This window comes from Microchirus variegatus (genome assembly GCF_963457635.1).
Source record: "Microchirus variegatus genome assembly, chromosome: 6".
NCBI classification, from domain to species: Eukaryota; Metazoa; Chordata; class Actinopteri; order Pleuronectiformes; family Soleidae; genus Microchirus; species Microchirus variegatus.
In genome coordinates, this window is record NC_139807.1 from 9,229,958 (window position 1) to 9,251,561 (window position 21,604).

Consider the following 21,604-nt stretch of genomic DNA (forward strand, 5'->3'; position numbering starts at 1 on the left):
TGAGCACTTGTTGTTGCAGAAGCAGAGTGTGAACACCATCTCAGAGGAGATCCAGTTACAGACGCTCGCTGTTTCATCTCCCAGACTGATGTGGAGCCAATTTCCTTCGGCAAACAAGCGAACTATAGCTGCTAATATCAGATTAAAAGGAGATATTTTCCCACATGCAGTAAGTGAGCATTGTTATAATCTGCCAGCGTCAAGTCTGAGCATTTTGAATGAATCAGCTTTGGATATGGAATTTATATTGAGGTTTTATTAGTAATTAACATAACTACTTTTCCTGATTGGACTGCATTTGTTATTTCAACTTTAACAGAGAGCAAAAAGCTGATCAATGGTTTGGTTGAGCTGATAACAATTGCATTACACCTAATTAATTATAAAGTCATAAAATAGTAAACAATTCTAATTGCACATTCCTGTAATCAAATGTTACACTGTTTTTAAAGAAAAAGCAAGAGATCTTTACATTATACTATCATTTGTAACCATATATCTTGATAAATAATTATTCACCAGTACAGAAGGAAGAGTGTGTCTGTACTATAAAGCATAAAATATGTCTGTTGCTTTCAGTTCCTACTAAAAAACCCCAGAGTTCCAAAACTGAATCATATCATTCATGAGCAGAGCACACAGGGAGAGGTAGGTATACAGAGTTGTGGACAGCTAAATTTGTCATGTGTTGACTGACAAAAAAATAAACTCATCAATTACAGGACCTCCACAGCCACAGCTGCTTCGCTCTGTTTGCTGTCTTCTGTAGAGTTGATGGATCCATTTCGTCCAAAAAAAATAACCTGTCACCATGGACCTTATAGAGTGTGAATCATCACATCACGATATTTTGTTCAGCTGTATGCAGTTTGACTGTCGACGGCTCTGATGCAAACATTCAGACTACGCATCACCGACAATGGCAAAAAAAAAATGTCAGGCAGCGTTACTTCAAAACACAACTGACGACAAAAAATAGGTCACATTATCGGTCGGTTGGTTGATCCCCCTCGCTGCCTGATTAGCTTCCAGTGTGGAGCCAAAATACATCCACATGACCGATGCATTTAAGACAAAAGATTAATTTGATTATTACACCTTGTGATCTCACTATATATTTGCTATAAGAAAAATGTAAATACTTTCTCACTTTTACAGTAAACTTAGAGTATTCGGTCAATTATGCTGGTTTTGGTGCTGGTTTAGCTGGTATGGACCAGCATGGACCAGCATGGACCAGCATAATGGTGGTTGACCAGCATAGACCATCATAATGATGGTGGTGGTGGACCAGCATGGACCATCATAGGTCATCATAATAATGATGGTGGTGGACCAGCAGGGTCTAGCATAGGCCATCATAATGATGGTGGTGGACCAGCATGAACCATCACAGGTCATCATAATAATGATGGTGGTGGGGCAGCATGGACCATCATAGGCCATCATAATGATGGTGGTGGACCAGCATGGACCAGCATATGTTGTGTTTTAATGCTGGTCATTGCTGCTCCAGCATAGACCAGCACCTAAACACAATACATGTTGGCCTATGGTGGTGCTCATTTTCCATCTTGAATACATTGTAGTCTAGGCATTATATATATGTTGTGCTCTATGAAAACAATTAGCGTATGTTTAAAATTATACATAAGCCTATTCTCTAAAATGCCAACTAAGAGCAGAACAGTCAACACAGTTCAACAGATATTTGATTTAGATTTCATTTAAGAGAATTCTCTTACCATGGGGTTTAGTTATTTTTCCCAATGTGCATGTGTTGCATTTAAAAAAAACATTATTCTGTTTGTTTGTTTGTTGTTAATTATTATTAATGAGTGGAATGATAGTGAGACCACAGAGGATTTATCTGTGGGCAAAACAACAATCCCTCAAGGACTACTGCTATTTTTAGACTGAGAATTTTACATGTCTGAGAGAAAATATTTCCACATGGGTAAAATGTGATAATTTTGAATTCTCATTCATATTTTTCATCGGGGAACCATGCCCATGAGCTGAGAGGACTGTTTATGGCTGTATACTAAATGACTGCCCAAATAGCTTAATTCATTGGACCTAATTTTGAACCCATCTGTTTTTACACAGATAAAATAAAGGAAGTATAATGTGCTGGTCTCTGTGCTTCAGTGGTGCTGTGTGTTGTTGGAAAAAGGCCAAACGCTTATAGCTGTTTCCCTGTTTTTAATTTCCAGGCTATCCAAAGCTGACAGGGCTGCTGACTAGAATTTAAAAGAATAATTTAAGTGTAGCATGTGTAATGGTGGCCAGTATATCTTACATGTTGCTGCTATTATTTTAATGAAAGCAAATGGTTCCTTGCCCCGGAGACTCTTTTTAATAATAGGCTTTAAACACAGAAGAATCATGGACACACTCGTGAGGAGGACATTGACTGTCAAGGTCTAATTAACATGCTTCCCTCTGGGTTTAGAAGTTATTGATTCCTCTTAGACTGTTCAATCAAACACCTGCCAGGCCACCTGTGACTGATGGTTGAAGAGGAATGAACCTAAAACACAATAGACATTGATTTACCAACATACACTGAACAGAGTGCAATCTATTCAGGTTCAACAAAATCCCCATCTATATAAATATCGTATGCAAATATCAAAACAGTCTTAAAGCCTGTGGGCACTGTTGAGAGTCTCATTTATATTGCTCCCTGACATGGACACAGGAGTTTTGAAACCAAGTGGCGTACAAGTCCTTTTATATTTTTCATCAGCCGCATATCCTCAATATTCCTCCTGCCAATTCTCCAATGAGATGAGAGGAGTGCAAATTGCCCTCCTGAATGCATTGCTTTAATCAGCATGAATCGAGATGCAGATTTAATCTTGGCTTGTGCCCTCGCTCAGGTAATTCGGATGGTTTAGCTCGGCTGTGCACATTCAATTGAAAGGAATGAAAACAAATAGCCGTTGCACAAGAATAATAACGCTTTTAATTACTCTGAGGAACATGGAGATGACTCCCGGGCTCATGCTTGTCTGAGCAACATGTTTAAAGAACAGACAGTGGTCTCTATAAATAACACCATGAGTTTTTTTATTTTGTGAGACAAAATAAGCACTTGTGCCCATAACAAACTGCTGATTCTGTCATTTCATCTTCCTTTAAAAAAAAAAAAAAAGTATTTTTCTTACACAATTACTGCAAAAAGGCACATTCAAGCACTCCATCAAGCCTCAGTCCTGGCAGTGTTGAGGCTGAACTGTCCCAGGTTTTAGTCACATCACCTGCTGAAAGGTCTGGTCAAAGCAAGGCTTCCTAAAGGAGCGCACAGGCTGCAGCACGGATTTGGCCACCGAGTTCCTGAGCTGCTTGAGGAGCACCCAGAGAAGAAGCATCAGGAGGAGCAGGAGACCCAAAAGCATCCCCACATATAAGCTCAGGTTCCAGCCCCAGCCAAGAGCCAGGGGCAGCGAGGTGGAAGCCACCAGAAATTTTCTGGGGGCAGGCATGAGGTCAGGCAGCAACCCACCTCCACCACCTCTTCTAAAAAATAAACAAAAGCACTGTTTTCCTTGCACTTGGCTCTTCTCAGAGGTTAGAAAGATGCAGTCCTGGTGCCATTGATGAAGCAGGTATCCAGCTGGTCTTGGCTATGTTATAGAATTCCCATCTGCTCCCATGGTTTAATCCTCCTGTTAGCCACAAGTGTGTGCCGTCAGTGATACAGCAAACCTGTTGAGCGCGTGTGCGTGGTCTTTAAGCTGCCCATTCTCCTGAGATGAAATGGAGGAAATCTGTGCGCAGCTGGGCTCTGCCTCCCCTCTCCTGTCAGACTCCTTGCACAAAGCCAGCCTCACAATTTATCACAGGAGAGAGAGAGAGGGAGAGTGTGGGGAGACTGAGAAATGCCTTTCACGTCATTGGCTGACTTCACTTCAATTTAACAGAGGGGGTAGCTGGGGTAAATCAAACTGCTGATGAAAACAATCAATCCTGTTCTGTCATTTACTAATTAAAAATTGTAGACAAAAAGGGGGTAGCCTTTGCTCACCATTACTTCCACATTACAGTGTTCTTACTGGCTTGAACACACTCAAAGCAGATTGTTCATCAGTAGTTTCACCTAAACACCCATTAAGAACCTGTGGAACTCATTTCCTTTGTATTTAGGCTTGTTCAGTTTCCTTCTGCATGAATTGTTGCATGCTAAACAAGTGCAGTCCAATAAAGCCTATGGTGTCTAGTCCAGTTTTAGAGACTTGCAATTCGATCACATTATACTGATGTGGTGCCATTATGTTAAAAGCACTCAGGATTTAAATACACCCTTTGAGATAAGACTAAACTTCTCATGGATGGGAAAAATATACCAAGGACTTTTCAGTGAAACTGGTCAGTTAAAGGGTTAAGTTTTCAGCGTTTCAAATCTGAAGGGTTTAAGTCAGCCCATTTACTTTAAGGTTCAGCCAATTTGCTCTAATCCATGTAATTCAATGTACAGAAGCAAAGGTAATGTACAATTTAATTTGCATGTAAAGCTAAAACCTGTTGGCATCTGTACAGAGAATATCTTAAGCCCAAAAAGGTCATACTCTATTACCATTTTGTTCTATAAAACTTCAGGTTTCTAAAAAGCTACACATTTCATCTAATCTTTTAAACCAAAACTGGTCCTCTGCTGCCCCCGTGAGTCCAACATGATCATAACATGTAGAAATGAAGTCTTATGTTAAATGAATTTTATTTACAAGATCCATATTTTACAGTGCAGAAGAAGCCTAGAAAACATATTTCCAAGACAGACGTAATGAGACAGTTGACTCTGTGAAAGACAAAATGCACTTTAATCTGCATCTCATGAGGCCAAACACTTTGAAGGTTACACCACTTAAAAGTTTATACCTCTTTAAGAGGTGTAGCATCCCCTCATGGATATAGTGTAACCAGCAACAGCTGCTCACAACCCAGAAAGTGAAGCCTAAATTACACATTTCTGGGTTCGAGTCGATTGAGACCATGTTGTGGCAGTGGAACTGCAGAGCAACGCATCTGGGTTAACACAGTGGTGATCAAAGACTTGTACATCGTCTTCAATTTAAAATGTCAACATTAAAACTGCTTGATTGGCCAACACAACTGCGGCATCCGGCTTCTATGTTGGGATCGAGTATAAAAATACCATTAAAAACTCTAAATGACTAGCGCTACTCCAAGAAGAGCAGGCAGTGTTATTTCAAACAGGTAGACATTATTAAAAAACAAAAATAGAAAAAATAAAGACTGGCAGGAGGAGCAACTCTATATGGACAAGGGGAGGAGTCACTTCAGCTGTAATTTAGTTGGAGCTTTGATGCAAGAAACACTCTGGTATCTAGAAAAGAGAAAAGCAATGTTCAGGCAAGTTACATGTAGTACAAGCTTGGCTAAAAAGGCAAACAAAATTAAGTCATGCAGTGAAAACGATAAATGGTCTTTTTCCACTCACTTTGGGCCTTTGTACTTTTCCTGGACAGATTGCTGTGCATGCTGAGAAGCATTGAGGTATGTTTGGTACAGATCTTCAACACATGGCATCAGATCTTCCAGGGAGTAGCCACTCTTCTCTGTCAAGGACTTTGGCTGAGGAGAAACAACTAGAGTCATCTGGGAAGTACGTCCTACATGTTTAAATATGTCACAGAAGCCCAGTGTTTCATCCATGGAGAACTGGTTTAACAACAAATGTTTGGCCCCAGAGAGTCTTTAAGTGTACAACTGTCATGATTAATTTTTTTAGAAACCGTTTGAGTAAATTTTCTCAGTGTCACGTGCTAGCTTCAAACAAGCTTTAGTTCAGGGGGAAATTGGTTCCCACTTTGAGGAACTTACCCATGAACCACCAGTTACTGTGTGGTTGGCCAGGACCCAGGCAGCTGCAGCTGTCTGTGATGGTAGGTACTTCAGGAAAGGATCTGAATCAACCAGACTGAGCTCCCCGAGATACTGAGAGAAAAATGAAACGGTCAATATAGCACAACCATCTTGGTATAAAAAAAAGAAGCTATAAACTGATGCAAACTCACCATGGCCAAACTTTCCACTTGTTTGCCAGCAGACTGGCTGAGGAAGTACTGCGTGAGAAACTGGTTGATAGTTGGTGCTGCCAGATCAAAGGAGAGCACTTTAAGCACCAGATGCTCCATTCTCAACACTTGCTTCTTAGTGTAGGTGTCGTCTGTGATGTAAACGAACTCTGCCACTTCTGGAGGGTAGATTTCTTCAAATTTGCTGCATTAACAAAAAAAGAAGTTTAAAAATCCCATTAAAACCTCATACTGATCAAGCACAGCTATAATGCATCAGTTTATGATGAGACGTACGACGCCAGCAGCATAGCAGCAGTCCCGACGAGCTGAAGCTTCCCCCTCAGGACAGACATTGACGAGAGGAAGCGATCTATGTAGTTTACGGCAAGATATAGTGTCTCATTCTGAAGCTTGTACTCTTCTCCAACCTCGACCAGCCAGTCCACCAGGATGGCCCTCATGCTGTTGGTGATGTCCGGCTGTTTTTTCATGTAGCCTGCTTTAGGTCTGGTTTTTACCTGTTGATATTTGTGAAGAAACGTGCAGGAAATTAGAATAAAATTCCAGAAAGAGAGCAAACAATGTAGTTTCTAGAAAGTCGAATTGGAGGCACTTTGACGTGAAATCTCTCACCTCCATTTCCCTCAGGTATGTGTGGATTTCAGCAGCATATTCTGGGACTTCATTTACATTAAAAGGTTTCTCCTCCCCCTCAACCAATGACATGTCCATGGGTGAGTCTAACCAAAGAGATTTACAGTTAATTCACAGTAGATGTGAAATCTTTACATCAATTCACGCAACAGTTATTTGACGTAAAGCTGAAAATACACACACACCAAAGCTGACGTCCATTGCCGATGGAATATCAATGGTGGAGAGGGGTTGCCTGAGCCGTGCCACGGCATTGTCGATGGGCAGTGGCGATTCCTCAACTATGGTCTTTGCCTTAACAGCCTCAACCACCTGCTGTGGCTTCTTGACGCAGGCACTGTCGGGCTCATCCACATGGATCTGGAATGACTGCTTGGTAGAGGGCTTCTCTTGGCAGCTTTTGATAGAATCTTCATTTTTACAAGACAAGGACTGTGATGAATCCTGAAATCAGAGGACAGTGTCACATTAGAGCAGAGTTCTGTGAGGAATCTCTTTGCAGCATGGAGTTAGACAAGATAAAGGGCAAAGTCAATCAAGTGTAAGATTTTATAATAGCAAATCCAGGTACACTGGAAAAGCATAAATTTACTAGACACTAAAGATGCATTGTACATGAAATGAAATGCATTTGAGCAAAAGTCTTAGAGTTTCTGTGGCAAGGAATTATAGTCGGACATGAAAGTGGTATTTAAATATATAATGAACATTCTGCAGCCCCGATTATGTAGCGCCACATTATAGTGACTGAAGCCACCCAGAGTATTCATGCAGTTGAAATGAAACTGCTCCCCGCTTATGTGACAGTAAAATGGCGGACAATTGCGTCACAAAGTAGTTCATTACTTAAAAATCCGCAGCTAAAGCACACACAAAGTCAGGTGATAAAACACGTAAAGTCAAGTTGTGTGTGTAATATCACATGACGTGGTGAGTGATACATGTTGCCTCCAAAACCCACAATGGAACCATGTTGTGACAATAGCAATCATTAGCAGGCACTAGCAGCTACAGCTAGGCGAGCCATTGAGAATCACTATTAGCACCAACCTGCTTTGTGCCGCGCTGGTTCTGAGTTCTTCCCCGCTGGTTGTTGATCTGCAGTGGGGCAAGCACGGCTCTGCTGGACGCTTGTTTCGGTGGAAGGTTTTCCTGCTCCTCGCTTACAGCGGCAGCCCGGGACTTCAGCGAGCCCCTCAGTCTTGACAGCATATTCTCCTGGTTGGGTTGCTCGCTAACCGCGTTTGTTTGTCCTCTGTTAACACCCGACATAGCCACACCGTCCTTGCACTACCTTTACCGTGGCTGACGTGTGCTGTTTTGCTCGTTAATGTAAAGACAAAATGACTCTCGAGTGGACAGTTAAATGTTAAACCGAGGCTAGCATGCGATGCTACCTTGCAGGCGAAAGTTACAGAAACGTTTGCACTCAAAAACTAAACTGTTGGCTATATCAATGGTACGGTGAGCAGCCGTAACACAAACTGAAACACGCACAAAATGCGGTTCGACAAGTACAATTTGCGGAAAGTGTGACCTTAACTAGCCATACTCGTACACGTTTCAAAAAGACGCTACAACCAACCTGCTAAAAAGGCGCAGCTGTTAGCCTCGGTCCATTTACAAAGATACACTGCCTTCTTTCCAATTCAAGTAGCCCGCGAGGATTGAAACGGACCAATCACAGGCAACACAGGAGGTGACGTAGGATATAGACGGAAGTCGGCCGTGTACAATTCGCTTGATTACAAATTCAAATCCGGTTTGAGAAAATCGCATAATTTTCAGTAAGTCAACAACAAAGCGAAGCACATCTGTTAAGCACATATTGCTTTTGGCAATTTATATTTTTTAATTATTCCCAAAATGTGTTTTTGTTAGACATTTATTTTTTTTCTCATGCAAAATAAAATTATACTATATGATTAATTTGACCGTGTTATGAACTAAACCACAAATCCAAACATTGATTTATCAATAAAGCTTTTACAAAAATAGTGTTGTATGGAATACACACACACACACACACACACACACACACACATACTGTATGTATATATAGATAGATTGATAGGTGCCCCATAAACGATGAATCTTATAATGTCAATTAAGATCCTACTTTCATTTTGAAGGGGATATAACCATTTTAAGGAGGATTCACTGGATTGTTTGACTGGATTATATCCGACAACTGAAACTTCAAACCTTAATCCTGAGCCACAAATGAAAAGAGGTACTACTGCATGTGGGTAACATTTAATGGTTTAACAATCACCATCTTTGATTTGGTTGCTATCAAAACATATTACAAATATTTAAATATTACAAACAACAGTTAGGACAAACATTATCTAAATGACAGTGTGATTCTGTTACACAGTGGAGCATCTGCCATGAACAAAATATTTGTATTTACAATACAAAAATAGAACTCAGACAACTAAATAAATATCCTCTCAACTGTAGGACATCACGCCTCATTGAAAAAGTCTAAGAGAGAATTTAAGTCATAATTGTCGAGTATCTCCAACAATGACGACACCTTGTTTTTCACATTCTGGCCTTTGAACTTGAATTTGTCAATGAAGAGGTCTGTGATCATTCCTATCAGGGGAAAAAAGGGAAAGAAAAAAGTATTAGTTACCAAAAACAGCAAACTTAGAGATGAAGCAAAATTAAGTGATGATATTAACAATACCATAAAGCCTCTCAAGGTGTGCTGGCTGCTTCTTGTACTCCTCCAGGAGATTCGCGGACTCGTCCAAGATGTTGCGATACTCAGGGATGAGGAAGTCAGCGTTCCCCTCGTGAACCTGAAGTTCCTGCCAATCAGAAGAAGAAGAAGAAGAAGAAGAAGAAGAAGAAGAAGAAGTGCAACTGATTTTATGTCCTTAAAAATGTGAACACTTAGGTTTAGGCATTTGGTTCTTCTCAAATATCTCCACCAGATAATGTCCATGCAAGTTCAGTCAATAAAGTTATCTAAAAAGAACATTATTGGTTTCTGAGATGTTCCTCAAGCTGTTCAAATAGTTACTGTTTTAACCACAATCAATTAAACGTTTTTCACAGTGCAAATAAGTAGCTAATTTAGTTAAATTCCTAGTTCAAACACACAAATACTCAACATTAGATGATAGTTAGTGTTACCATGAAGCTTGAATTGAGTCGTTTAGATTTTAACCCATACTTACTTTCAGAGCATCAATGAGCTGAACTTTTCTAGCCAGCAACAGTTGGTACTCCAGCTTTGGATGAATCATATTGAGGGTGTGACTCACAGAGTCATCGTTTATATCTGGAGGATAAATTAAAAACATAAGATTTAGTTCTTTAAATATTTGATTAAATTAGGAATTCAAATCAAATAAAAAATAAACTTACCATATGAAATGTTGAGATTGATTTTCCTCTTAGTAGCTTCTTTGGAGAGGACATCACTGAGTATGGAGATGGTGGAGATGTTGTCTGACCTGAAGTGACCTTCTCCTTTGCTAAAATTGCAAACACGGGGGACACAACTGTAAAATGTGTAGGTCATGCATACATTTATATGTAATCTTTGTGTTTCTGTGCCGTGCTGTTTGCGTTCACCAGTAGCTGGCCTCGAGCTGTGTGCTGAGGAAAGTGTTATGGAAATGAAATGTGATGCTATCTCCTGCTGGTGTTTTCTCAGGAACCTCTGGCAAACAGAAGACCACCCACGAGTGGATCTCTGCAAAACTGAACTGACCCACCAAGCTGAGCCGGTTCATGGGCCTGTAAGACAAACAGAGAGAGACAAGTAAGACACTAAAGGGATATTTCTGTTCACTGTATTAGTTATGTTAGTTTTAAATAATGATCTCAATTCAATAACTTGGCAACCAGACTGATTTCATATTAACTTAAAGAACAAATCGTAGAAAGTAACATAAAAAGTGCATCAAATTAAGAGTTCTGTCTAAACTCCATTAGGGCTGCAACAATTAATCGATCGCTAAAGTAATTAATTTTGAACATCAATGATCAGTTGGAGTGTCTTTTTAATAATAAAAAAGCTTTTCTGATTTTCCAGCTTCTTAAAAGTGAATATTTCCTGGTTCCTTTGCTCCATATAACCAAAAAAAAATCATTAAAATTGAAACATTTTAGTTTTTGGACAAAACAAGACATTTGATCGATTATTAAAATACATAAGATATTCCAGTTGCAGTCTTCACCTGTCTTGGTCTATGCTGTGCGTGCGCTGATGTAGGGACAGAGGTTTGATCTGGTACTGGCGGACCTGGCAGGTTTTGGGTTGCAGTCTGGGGGTAATGTAGGCCTGCAGGGTGCCATATTGTCCCTCAATGGACCTCACCTGAGAAAATAAGTGTTTATAAACAAAACACATCTCCAACTAGGGAACAATTTTTGATCCGGGAATAGGTTTATTACCTTGAGCTCCAGTCTGGTTGTGTTAGCCTGACATCTGTATGTGGCCAGCAGGAAGTTGCCATTCGGTTGCTCAGAGTCACATTCACTGAAACTGACCACAGCTGAGTTTTTATCCACATCCAGCAAGTCTATGGGGACGTCGCTCTGCACAGAAGATAACATGTTTACATCATTTCTGAAGTTCAATAGTCTTAGATTGTAAAAAAACAGACAAACAAAGCCCTAAAAAACAGATGATTGTTGCTGTACCTGAAGCAGCAGATTGTCGATGGCAGTCTGCACCTCCAGGGTGAGGCTGTAGCTGGCGTCATCCTGGCACAGGGTAAACTTGTCATTAATGCTGAAGACGGGCACAGCAGAGACGGCCGTGCTCGACTGAGACGTCTGCTGGTACTGCTCTCGTCCCTGCAGGACTTTGACCTGCAGCTGCTCCAGCTCTGCCCTGAAAGGAAACCATGTACACACAACTATTAATACAAATACAGATAGATTATATTGTACGATTAGAAACTGAAAGAAAGTGGTGTTTTGATGATACCTTAGTGCTTCTATTTTGGACTGGGTCTCCTTACTCATCTTGACCTCGTCTCCAGGGCCGGCCTCAGCCTTTTGGGGCTCAGTGGTCAAAGCAGTCACCCATCCTGGCAGAAGTTATGGCATTTATTTACATATTTAACATGTCTTTTCTGAGAGGAAACTATGAACGGCAAGTCAATCATTTCAAATGATATATATTTATTTTAAAAATGAACCTGTGTAAGTAGCCGTCAAGACCTCATCATAAGACTCCTTCCCCACACAGCCACCCTGGATGGAAGTCACGCTCTCTGACAGTATCTGAAGACAGAGAAGCCTGTTCATCAATGAGGGAGCATGACAATCACAATAGTTTCATGGAATACTGAAAAATACAATGAATGATTTGGGAGATAATATTTGTAAATGCAATTAATTGGCAGATGATGGAGCATTAATACATGACACAATGAAAACATTAACCACCCAATATTCTAGCAAGAGAATTACATATATTGTTTTAAGTATCACATTTTTAATTTTCAAAGCACATAGAACAGTCACATTTATAGTTTTTAATTGCATTTAATTGCAGTTTGCTTATTGTGTCGTTTCAATTTGCCATTTTTGATTTGATTTTGATTTGAAAGCAATTCATTTTTAAGCCCTCGATAGACATTTATTTTGAAGGATGTTTCAACCTAGTTAAACAGTTGCATTATATTTACAGAAGAAAAATCAGAATCTTTCAAATGGATATTGTGATGTAAATAATTAATTAGAAAATTAATTGATCAAAACTTTGAAAACTACAAACTCTACTGAATTCTATTGAAGCATCAAACATTGAAGCTAGTATTAGTAGTTTACTTAAACTTACATGATCGAAGCGTAACGTGGGCTCATTGGAGCTGTCGAAGCCATAAACCTCCACAGTCCCATCGTCCCTGCCCACCAGGACGTCGTTCACTCCGTCTCCAATTATGTCATAGGTGTCGATGCAAAGAATTCCTGATGAAAGACAAAAGGAGCTCAGTGAATACACGTATCTGTAGTGTTCTTGGACATGCTGTGGTTAGTTAGTTAAAGTTATTTTCCCCATAAACAACACACCTCCTTTCTTTTTCTCATTGTCGATCTCCCATTTGATCTCAGCCGAGCGCTCGCCGATCTGGACCAAACCTATTTTACCATCTGTAGTGCCATAGAGGATTTCATCTCCTGCAGAAACATCACTGACATTATGATGGGTACATTATGTTGTATTGTTCCAAATACAGAACAACACAGAGACATTTACTTGCCTCCATCTTTGTTGTACAATTCCAAGACAGATGGAGGGCCGGGAACTTCAATGTCATAGGCGAGCTCGGATCCCTACAGAAAATAAGAAAAACTGATATAAAGTGAATTCCGTCATATTGGTTCCAGCAGAACAGTAAATTTTTTTTAAAATAAATTGCTTTACCTGCAAGACTCTGAGTACACGATCCTGACATGCCAGGACTGGGCTGCAGCGGGTCATTTCCTCCGAGGACACACATACGATGTCATTGATTTTGTCTCCAGAGAGATAATAGTCCTGGTCCTTGCAGTCACAGTAGTGGTTGTAGATGTAACTTGCACAAACAAAGAGGTCAGCGCCTGACACGTGCCTGCAAGAGATCACAGGTTTTACACATGATACTGTAATTTTCCTTAATTTTGTATTGTTTTATGGAATGTTAACTTGTGACAAAAACACACAAATTAAGACAATCAATGTGGCTCTTCTACGCTTTATAGGTTGTTCTTGTGATACCAAACATATGGTATTACAGATCGGTTGTAGTGTTTCTTCTAGGATAAATGTGGACACCAGAAAGAGAAGTTGTTACCAAGCTAATGATGGGGTACTAATAACATAAACTAAATTAAACTTCAAGCACAACAAGTGTGGAAAAGTGCAGAAGTGGCTCCTACATGGCATTGATGGTCTCAGTGAGGTTGGCTTCAAAGGTGAGGAACTGCTTTCCTTTCTTGGTGAATCCTCGGACTTGAGAACCAGAGCAAACAAAGATCTTCTCCTGTGAAGTCCCTGCAGCTCCTCCCAGGTCCATTCTGGATATTTTCTGCCCCGGTAGTGTTTTAAACACGGGCTGAAACATAAACTCAAAGTCATACAAAGACAATAACATCCAAACTGGCTGTTTATAATGATGAAAAAACTCAACCAGGACACACACCACAGCTTCTCCCTTCTTCATCCCAAAACATGTCAATATGCCGTCGTGATCTGCGATAGCAACCTGAAACATAGAGAAACACAAAGAGATGCAGAGCTAATAACCTGTAGCTGTAATACGAGAGAGAAACAACAAACTATAAATCAATATTACCTTTTGAGTTGCCTTTTTCCCCACTGCTGGAAGCAGCCTCATGGTTTTCTGGGAGGTTACACCAACCTAAAAGACGTTGAATAGAATAGAAAGTCTTAATTCTGGTTGTAAAAAAATAGTATAACAAAAATAAGGAGAGCAGAAACAATAAAACAGTTTTGATTGATTATATATCAGGTTACAATCAAACACAAAATAAACACTTAAAAAAAGACGGTATCAATAATCTCAGTCCAGCACCAATACAAACCACATCAAACCACACAATCATCTTTTTACCTGAATGTAATCAACTCGATTCAGGTGAAGCTCCATGTTCTTTCTCTCTCTGGTACAAAACGTGCAGTTTATCCGCTCATAAATCTGCAGGAATCGTTCGCTGTCACCGTTTACAAGTGAATAATTCCTGATGCTGAACACAGTCCGGGATTATCCACAGCGAGGAGATTAGCAGGGCGGGCTAGCGTTAGCCAGCGAGCTAACTGGCTAACATGACTTCTTATTCGCACGAGAACTGTGAAGAAAATAAAACGAGTTTTTAAAGGGGCGACATTAACACACACGATTCAATAAAACCTCACCGTTTAATCTAAACTAACACGGGAAGCTCGTATTAGCGTGAGTGTGTGCTGTGATGCTCAAGATGAGACGCAGTTGTCTGTTGCCAATGGTGACGCTCTCGCGGTAACAAGCTGCAACACCATTGGACAAAAACTGAACGTCAAAAATTAAAGCTGTCGTTTGATTGGTTGACTGGCTCCTTATTTCCTGTGATGCGACATAAACACAATATTGTGATATAAAGGTAACATAATAACGTTTTAAGTGGAACATTCAGTCAGATTGATGTGTTTAAATGTGTAATTATGTTTTTTAGAGCAATATTGGAAGATGTAATTAGTGGAAATGAACTAAAGCCGTTATAATAGTATTACATTCAAGGTTTTGCATCTGACAAAGTAGTGTTAATATTCAAATAAATGATCAAAATTTAAATGTCTATCTCATAAGTACATTATATTACACACAATAAGAAAAAAACCCCACATAAACCAGATCCTCCTCTTATACACTGAACACATTAAACTGTTGTAGCAGTTATGTTTAATTGACTTATTCTAATTACTATAACTACAAGATATACAGTATTGGTGTTCACAATTACCATGAGCAATGAACCATAACATTATAAAAGTATTGAAATAATAAAGTCTGTGGCAATTTTAGGCAAATTCGAACATGCAAAATACATAAAGGAAATAAACAATTTTACTTTGTATTAGAACATATTATTTTCAGTTCAGGTCAGATTATACAAGTCAGTTGGATACCTTCAATGAATCAGTTAATAATCCAGTTATTTGAAATTAAATCAGATTATAAACTCATTATTTCTTCCCTATATTACAAAGCACTCCTCTGAAGACTTTTTATATGTGAAGTTTCCTAAATATAGATCCACGAAAAACCAATAAATGTCTCAAGAAATACAGCAGGCCCCAAGTCTGAGGCTCTAATGAGAACAAACCCAACTTCCTATACTTTATAATATTTTTATTAGTTTAATTAAGGGGTCAATTAATTCTCATAAAAATGTGGTTTCTCTGTAGGCAAATGAACACAATTAACATAGCAGAAAAAAAAATGTGGCGCACAATAATTAAGAAATCTACAATAGAAACAAGTAAAAAATTAGTCAGAAACAAGGTCAGAATGGAGACACAGGCATGACATGCATTGTGCAATTCATTACAAACTGAAAAAGATCTGGTACCTGAAAGTATTATATAAAATACAGCAGATATCTTTTTTTTGTTTTAATTCTATACCCAGTTTGACCTACACAGATTTGAACAAAATCAAAACAATCCGTTGATGGCATTGATAGTATTTAAGTTAGTCATTGAGACATATTAGAATACTCAGATGATTTGCATTTAAAAAAAAGGAGTGATGCAAACACTGCAAACAATGTTATGCACCATCCATCCAAGCACAGCATGATTTTCAAAGGAAATGAACAATTAAAAAGAAAAAGAAAAAAAAGTAAAATAACAGTTTCATTTACTAATCTCAGAATGTTAACATTTCATCACAGAAGAACTAATTGTCATGAATAAATAAGGACATAAGAGGAAAGAACAATCACAGCTGATAAATAGAGAACACAGCCGATGTTTACTGTGCTCCCGTCAGTGAACGTAACAAGGTGAGGAGTGTCCACTGCCTGAATGAGGTCACATTAGGAGGATGGGAAAAGAAACATCACACAAGACTTCAGTGCATTACTGGCTGCTCTTCGCTCTTCAACTCCACTCGCGTATGAAGAGAGGATTGGAGCACAGGCTGTAAAGCTGACATTCAGAGAACAGTTCCTTCTGCTGATGGCATTGTCAGTCCCCATCACAGTTTAAGTCACATCCTAAATGGTGGAAAAACAAATCATAAAAAAAAAGTAAAAAAAAAAGAAAAACAACATTTTTTACATCAGGTAATCAGACGCCTGTGGGGGCGAGGCGGCTGACGAAGGCGATGCTGCTGAGGCACATCCTCCTGAAGAAGGCGGGACAAGCGGGCTTCATGATGAAATGCTCCAGAAGAATCCGCAGCTCTGTGAACAACGTGCTGGGGTGGAAAGAGAGGACAAGTTTATTTGTGGCTGGTGATTTTTTTTTCAATCAGATTATTTCTGCAATCAAGACGTCAAGGTTTAAATTACATTAGAGAGCAAAATTGAACTAAAAGACATGTTTGCTTGGTTTTCACGAAAACTTCAAATTAGATTTGTTTCAAAATTGAGTTTTATTCAAGATCATAAATAATTAATTTTGGATGCTGTACACACAAAATGACAAATATCTAGTTGATACTGCTGCACTATGTCCAATATGAGCTGATGTTGGATTATGTCAGACCTATTTCATCAAGAAGTGTGTTCAAAATAATCATTTAAATAATGGTATAACATCTTACCGGCAGTATGGGTTTCTTCTGGATGTGTAGCGGAGAGTGAGGAATCTGTAGTAAATGAAAGGCAGCAGCAAACTCCCCTGGCCACTGTTAACAAGACATGAGCGAGAAAACTGACATTACACAACTGCAGGTTGTGAAAATCCCTCAACAATAATCAATAACATTAATATTAATCCTAATTTCTTAGGATGTTTTTGCAAAAATATTTAGTTCAACTGCAGTAAGAGGCAATAATACAGACTATCTCACTTCTGTGTATATCTAGAGACAATCTGAAAATTAAAATTATAAGTATAAGAACACTGGACGACTGATTCATATTGTTGCTTTAACTTTGGTTTACAGGACCCATATTTCTGTGTATTACTCGATGAAAATCATCATACAACATGAAATACTTCTTCGTTTTTGTGACGCAACAACGTCTGACAACAACGAGAACTCCCCCCCACAGTCGCTGCTACAGACAGGTAAATAAACTGAAAATACCTGAAAAGCATAAAAACAGTAGCTGGCATCAGGAAGATCTCGTTGCAGGCGATGAACTTGAGAATGTTCTGCTGGTTGGCTGTCAGCTTGTCCAGGAGATTTCTGATGAACATTAGACTGTTGGGGCCCATTGACTGCAAAAGGTGACAGCACAGCAAGTTTACAGCACAGAGTGATACATTCAAGTAAATGTTAAAGCACAACATGATCAATCATGTGCTATTATTAGATTTTTAGGCTGAATTTGTGTCCCAGAGCAAAGACTGGCTGATCGAGTACATAATTAAAACGCCATTTGGCTGGTGCTAATGTTTCCCTTGGGTCCTTAAATAACTTCCTCCCGTCAAGACATTTTGATAATAAACATCATTACAGGTCACAGCAGGTGACTGCTGCCTTATACTCACATCAAGGACTTTCTTTGTGTAGGTGGTTGCGTGAAGCAAGGAGAAGAGGAAGACTGGGAAAATGCTCACTGGACAAAAGAGTTAAGGACAAACAACAAAAGACGGAATAAACCTCAGTAACTGACAAACAAGTGCTGATAACAGGCATTGGATGGTATATGACTAAATGCTTAAGAACATGTGATTTTGAAGCACATGCTACCTGTCATTACAAGTGCAGAGAGCACCGTTTTTATCCAAACCGGATAATTTTAATGCATTTAAGTAACCAGGTTTAACATAAAGAGGTTACATGGGAAATCTGTAAATGAGTTTACATTAGTGCTGCGTATTGGCAGAAATTTGGCCAAATTATACATATCCTGATGCAGGAGTGAAGATGAGATACGTTACGATAAATTGGGAAACCGTTGTTTTGCTCCCAAAAAGGTAAAAAAAAAAAAACCTTTTATTGTAAAATGAACAATGGTTTTTGTCAAGGGAGAGGAGTTGGAAGGAGGGTGAGAGTTAAATGGCTGAAAGCCTGCTGCCAAAAACCCACTGTCAAGATTATTTCCATATCAATACAGCACTTTCAAGAATCAGTATCCATGAAATAGCACTACATTATAGTGTATCAGTATTTTCCTACACCACAATCAGTAACAAATGGTACTTTCTAAAATGCTTCAGTGTCACTGCAGCATCAAATAACCAGAGAAAGCACAATTTATAGATATACCGTAAACAAAACATCACATCTGTTGTTTCCTGTGATTTCCAAGGTGAAAGGATACTTGTGATGGGGTATGAGTTGACCAGGATGAGCGAATACAGTAGATAATGACAGCTGTCCTCTTGCAGAGCCTGCGCAAGGAACTCTCTGCTCAGCTGGAAACGTGGAAGCCTTTGATGCAAGCGAAGAGCACTGGTGAGGGCGTTCGCTAACAAGGCTCTCTGATAGAAGTTTGCTGCTGCATAGGGTCTGAAAATGACCAAAGAAGACAAATATTGAGATATATATCCTATGGTCGAAAGGGAAAAAAGCTTCAAATGTAAGCCGTGCTCAGTGAGTGCATTTACCCCAAAACTGGTAGAATAAACATTACAGAGCAGTAGACGGTGAAGAGTCGTGACAGCCACATTGCAGTTTCCAGCTTGTTACTCATTAAAAATTGCTGAGGAAGAAAAACGGAAAAGAAAAATACATTCAGGGGATTTAAGCTTATAAAAGTATGTGTGAGAAATTGTATGTTGTTGACAGCCCATGGGAACCAGACTAACTGAGAGTTGGGTAATCCATTTTAATTAGTATGCCCTTCTGTTGCATTGTTTGGACATTTGCAAGGACGGGATAAGCATCTGTTTTCACATGTAAACTGAAAGCTGCTTCACTAATGGTTCGCTAGTCTGGTTTTCCCAACAGTTAGCAAGTCAAACTAAAAACGAAAACAACCTGATTCAATACATCTGTTAATTTTACACATCAAAAGCCAGGTCATAAGATCAAGCTGTAACTCAATTAACAACCTGCTGATATTGCCAAAGTACGGCCGGTTCTACATTTCAGTATTTCTTTAACAAACACAATGCAAAGTGTGACAAACACAAACCAAGAAAGAAATTAGAAATACATAAACAAAAATACCTCATATACAGCAAACAAGGACTGCAGTTATTAAATGAACAACATCGCTGAGAATAAATAAAACTACAAATTCCTAAATTTCTATTAACCCTGGTTAACTCTTATAGCAAGGCACTAGTATTTTTCCCAAAGCATGGGCACAGCAATTACAGAGTAATGACAGTGTGGCAGGGGAAGATTAGTCAAAAACAAACAAAGCACAAGCCTAAATCCCCTACAGGTAAACCTCCATGGATCCGAGAGCTTCTTCTATTCAGTGTGTTCTGTTTGTCTTTCTGTTATGCAAATAGCCCCACTTTGTAACATAATGCTGTAAATGTTTGTAATACAGACTTTCTGTATTACAAACATTACATTACAAACATTATAAATGTGTCAGTTAATTTTGGACACACCAACACATATTAATCCACCTTACACATTTGATGAAATGAGCAGAATGTCTCGCAATTTGACTATAAATATGTCAAATCCAAAAACTTTGATGGATGAGGAATGGTTACAAGAAGCTACACTGCAAACTTACCACAGGCCCCAACTGAGGGGGACTTTGCTGGTTACTGTCAGCCATCTTTGGGAGAGTGTGGGGTCTTTCTGTAGAAAAGAACACATTCATTTAAAATCAATAATTACAACACAATAAGCCAGTATCTGCTGGGTGTCATTCACTTCACGCATTCCTGCTTATGAATACAAGCAAGTTGAGAGTTTTCAAGAGGTGACTTTCATTAAACTGACTTAAACTGAATATTTCTGCTTCTGGGTGCCTCTTTGATTCTCTGTGATGAGAAATACTGCGTTCTTAATTCTTTCTTCCCTTTCCTCATTTCCCTCTTGTAAAAGTTTTTAAATCTCTTATACTTTCTTTTATATATAAAACTTTATCTGCCTTTGATCTTTGACCTGATTCAAATGAAAGTCAAAGCACACCATACTTAATGCTGCTTGGGCCTTTCACCAATACAGATATGTATATGCAGGTTTTTTTTGCAGATCAGAAATTACATTTTTAAGCCAATATCTGCTGATACCGATATCGTGATTATAATACCGTTTTATCTACTTGTATGTTCTCTACGTTTTTACAACCACGTGGTTTGTAGTATTGTAACTACTGCATGGTCAGGCTGTCAACGCAGATATTGCCGACGAAAACCCCCCGTAAAGCTCAATGCACCTTCATAAGAATCCCATTTTACGAGAAGAATGAATTAACATCTCTCAACGTGTATAGTCACTCAAATGACAGCAAAGTAGTGAGGGTAACGTAGAATAATCACAGACGTGTGACATGTAATGTATTCCCTTTAAATGCAGTTAGATTATCGTTTTCCTTAAATCTTATCCTTTTGGAGACTTTGCTGATTTTGACGTACCCGTGTTAGCTAGCGTGCCTAGCTTAAGCTAAAGTGGGTGAGTTGGAGACTAACTCGAGTATTAGGACTTTTTGTTTTAGTTGCCGGTGAACATAATACAAGCGCTTTAATAGTTACGGACGCGCGATGTCATTGGTCGGTGACTTGTGTGCGTGTCAGTGTATTTAATCATTTGCAGTATTGAATGAATGCTAACGATATCGGCAGCTAACACAAGACTGCTAGGTCTCTAGAAGGTTCTGTTACTATCGTTACTAGCATGTGAGCTAAGGTTAGCTCCCTAGCCTCTTGTTAGCTCGGGGCTTTATCTTGCGGTTATCTGAAGCAGGTGTTCGACAAGACTCGCCGTTCACACTCCTTTTAATATTGTATATAATATCCGGATAATGAAACGAGTAGCCTACCAGGGTTACACTGTCGACAGGTTCCTTTGCGTTCCGAGCTGAGACAGTGATGTTGCGGGTTGAGTATGCTGATGCTGTACGTCAGCTGACCTTCCGGTGCGAGAGGAGAAGTAGTATCGCGAGATCTTGAATCATCACTCTTTTCTCTCACCAGTTTTCAGATTTTTTTTTTATGATTTTTTTTTTTTTTTTTAAATAGAACATATAATGAAACACAAAGAGCAACAGTTGGTAATGTTGGTAAAGATAGGGTGTTGGATTTTCTTTCAGACTCTTTACGAAATATGAATATAAACACAATCTTGGATTATATG

At 39.1% G+C, this 21,604-nt stretch overlaps 3 protein-coding genes across 4 annotated transcripts; all 3 read right to left on the reverse strand.

Moving 5' to 3' along the window:
• Window positions 1-3,257: 3,257 nt before the first annotated feature.
• Window positions 3,258-7,973, reverse strand: ccna2 (cyclin A2; the record flags this gene model as incomplete). The annotated part of the gene is made up of 11 exons (XM_083891423.1): window positions 3,258-3,525; window positions 3,715-3,834; window positions 4,885-5,031; window positions 5,306-5,353; window positions 5,468-5,601; window positions 5,851-5,964; window positions 6,045-6,249; window positions 6,342-6,565; window positions 6,681-6,787; window positions 6,887-7,145; window positions 7,752-7,973. The coding sequence occupies 11 exons, from the start codon at window positions 7,971-7,973 to the stop codon at window positions 3,258-3,260; spliced, it is 1,848 nt and encodes a 615-aa protein (XP_083747549.1).
• A 1,198-nt stretch (window positions 7,974-9,171) lies between these two features.
• On the reverse strand, window positions 9,172-14,329 carry bbs7 (Bardet-Biedl syndrome 7; the record flags this gene model as incomplete). 2 transcript variants are annotated; one of them, XM_083891634.1, is made up of 18 exons in its annotated part: window positions 9,172-9,305; window positions 9,400-9,523; window positions 9,896-9,999; window positions 10,086-10,195; window positions 10,296-10,460; window positions 10,904-11,043; window positions 11,121-11,264; window positions 11,370-11,562; window positions 11,659-11,761; window positions 11,873-11,957; window positions 12,517-12,647; window positions 12,750-12,857; window positions 12,941-13,013; window positions 13,105-13,291; window positions 13,599-13,774; window positions 13,862-13,924; window positions 14,015-14,080; window positions 14,294-14,329. In XM_083891634.1, the coding sequence occupies 18 exons, from the start codon at window positions 14,327-14,329 to the stop codon at window positions 9,172-9,174; spliced, it is 2,142 nt and encodes a 713-aa protein (XP_083747760.1). The 2 variants fall into 2 exon arrangements, with proteins under 2 accessions (XP_083747760.1, XP_083747759.1); XM_083891633.1 differs by having other exon boundaries at window positions 12,750-12,871; window positions 12,937-13,013.
• Window positions 14,330-16,128: 1,799 nt separating this feature from the next.
• Window positions 16,129-21,379, reverse strand: tmem33 (transmembrane protein 33). Its single transcript, XM_083891770.1, has 8 exons — window positions 21,291-21,379; window positions 20,037-20,104; window positions 18,946-19,040; window positions 18,660-18,847; window positions 17,884-17,951; window positions 17,477-17,610; window positions 16,988-17,071; window positions 16,129-16,639 (listed from the first exon to the last, which is right to left on the reverse strand). Exons 2-8 carry the CDS (start codon window positions 20,079-20,081, stop codon window positions 16,510-16,512), a joined length of 744 nt encoding a protein of 247 aa, XP_083747896.1. The 5' UTR covers window positions 20,082-20,104; window positions 21,291-21,379; the 3' UTR covers window positions 16,129-16,509.
• Between the last annotated feature and the right edge of the window lie 225 nt (window positions 21,380-21,604).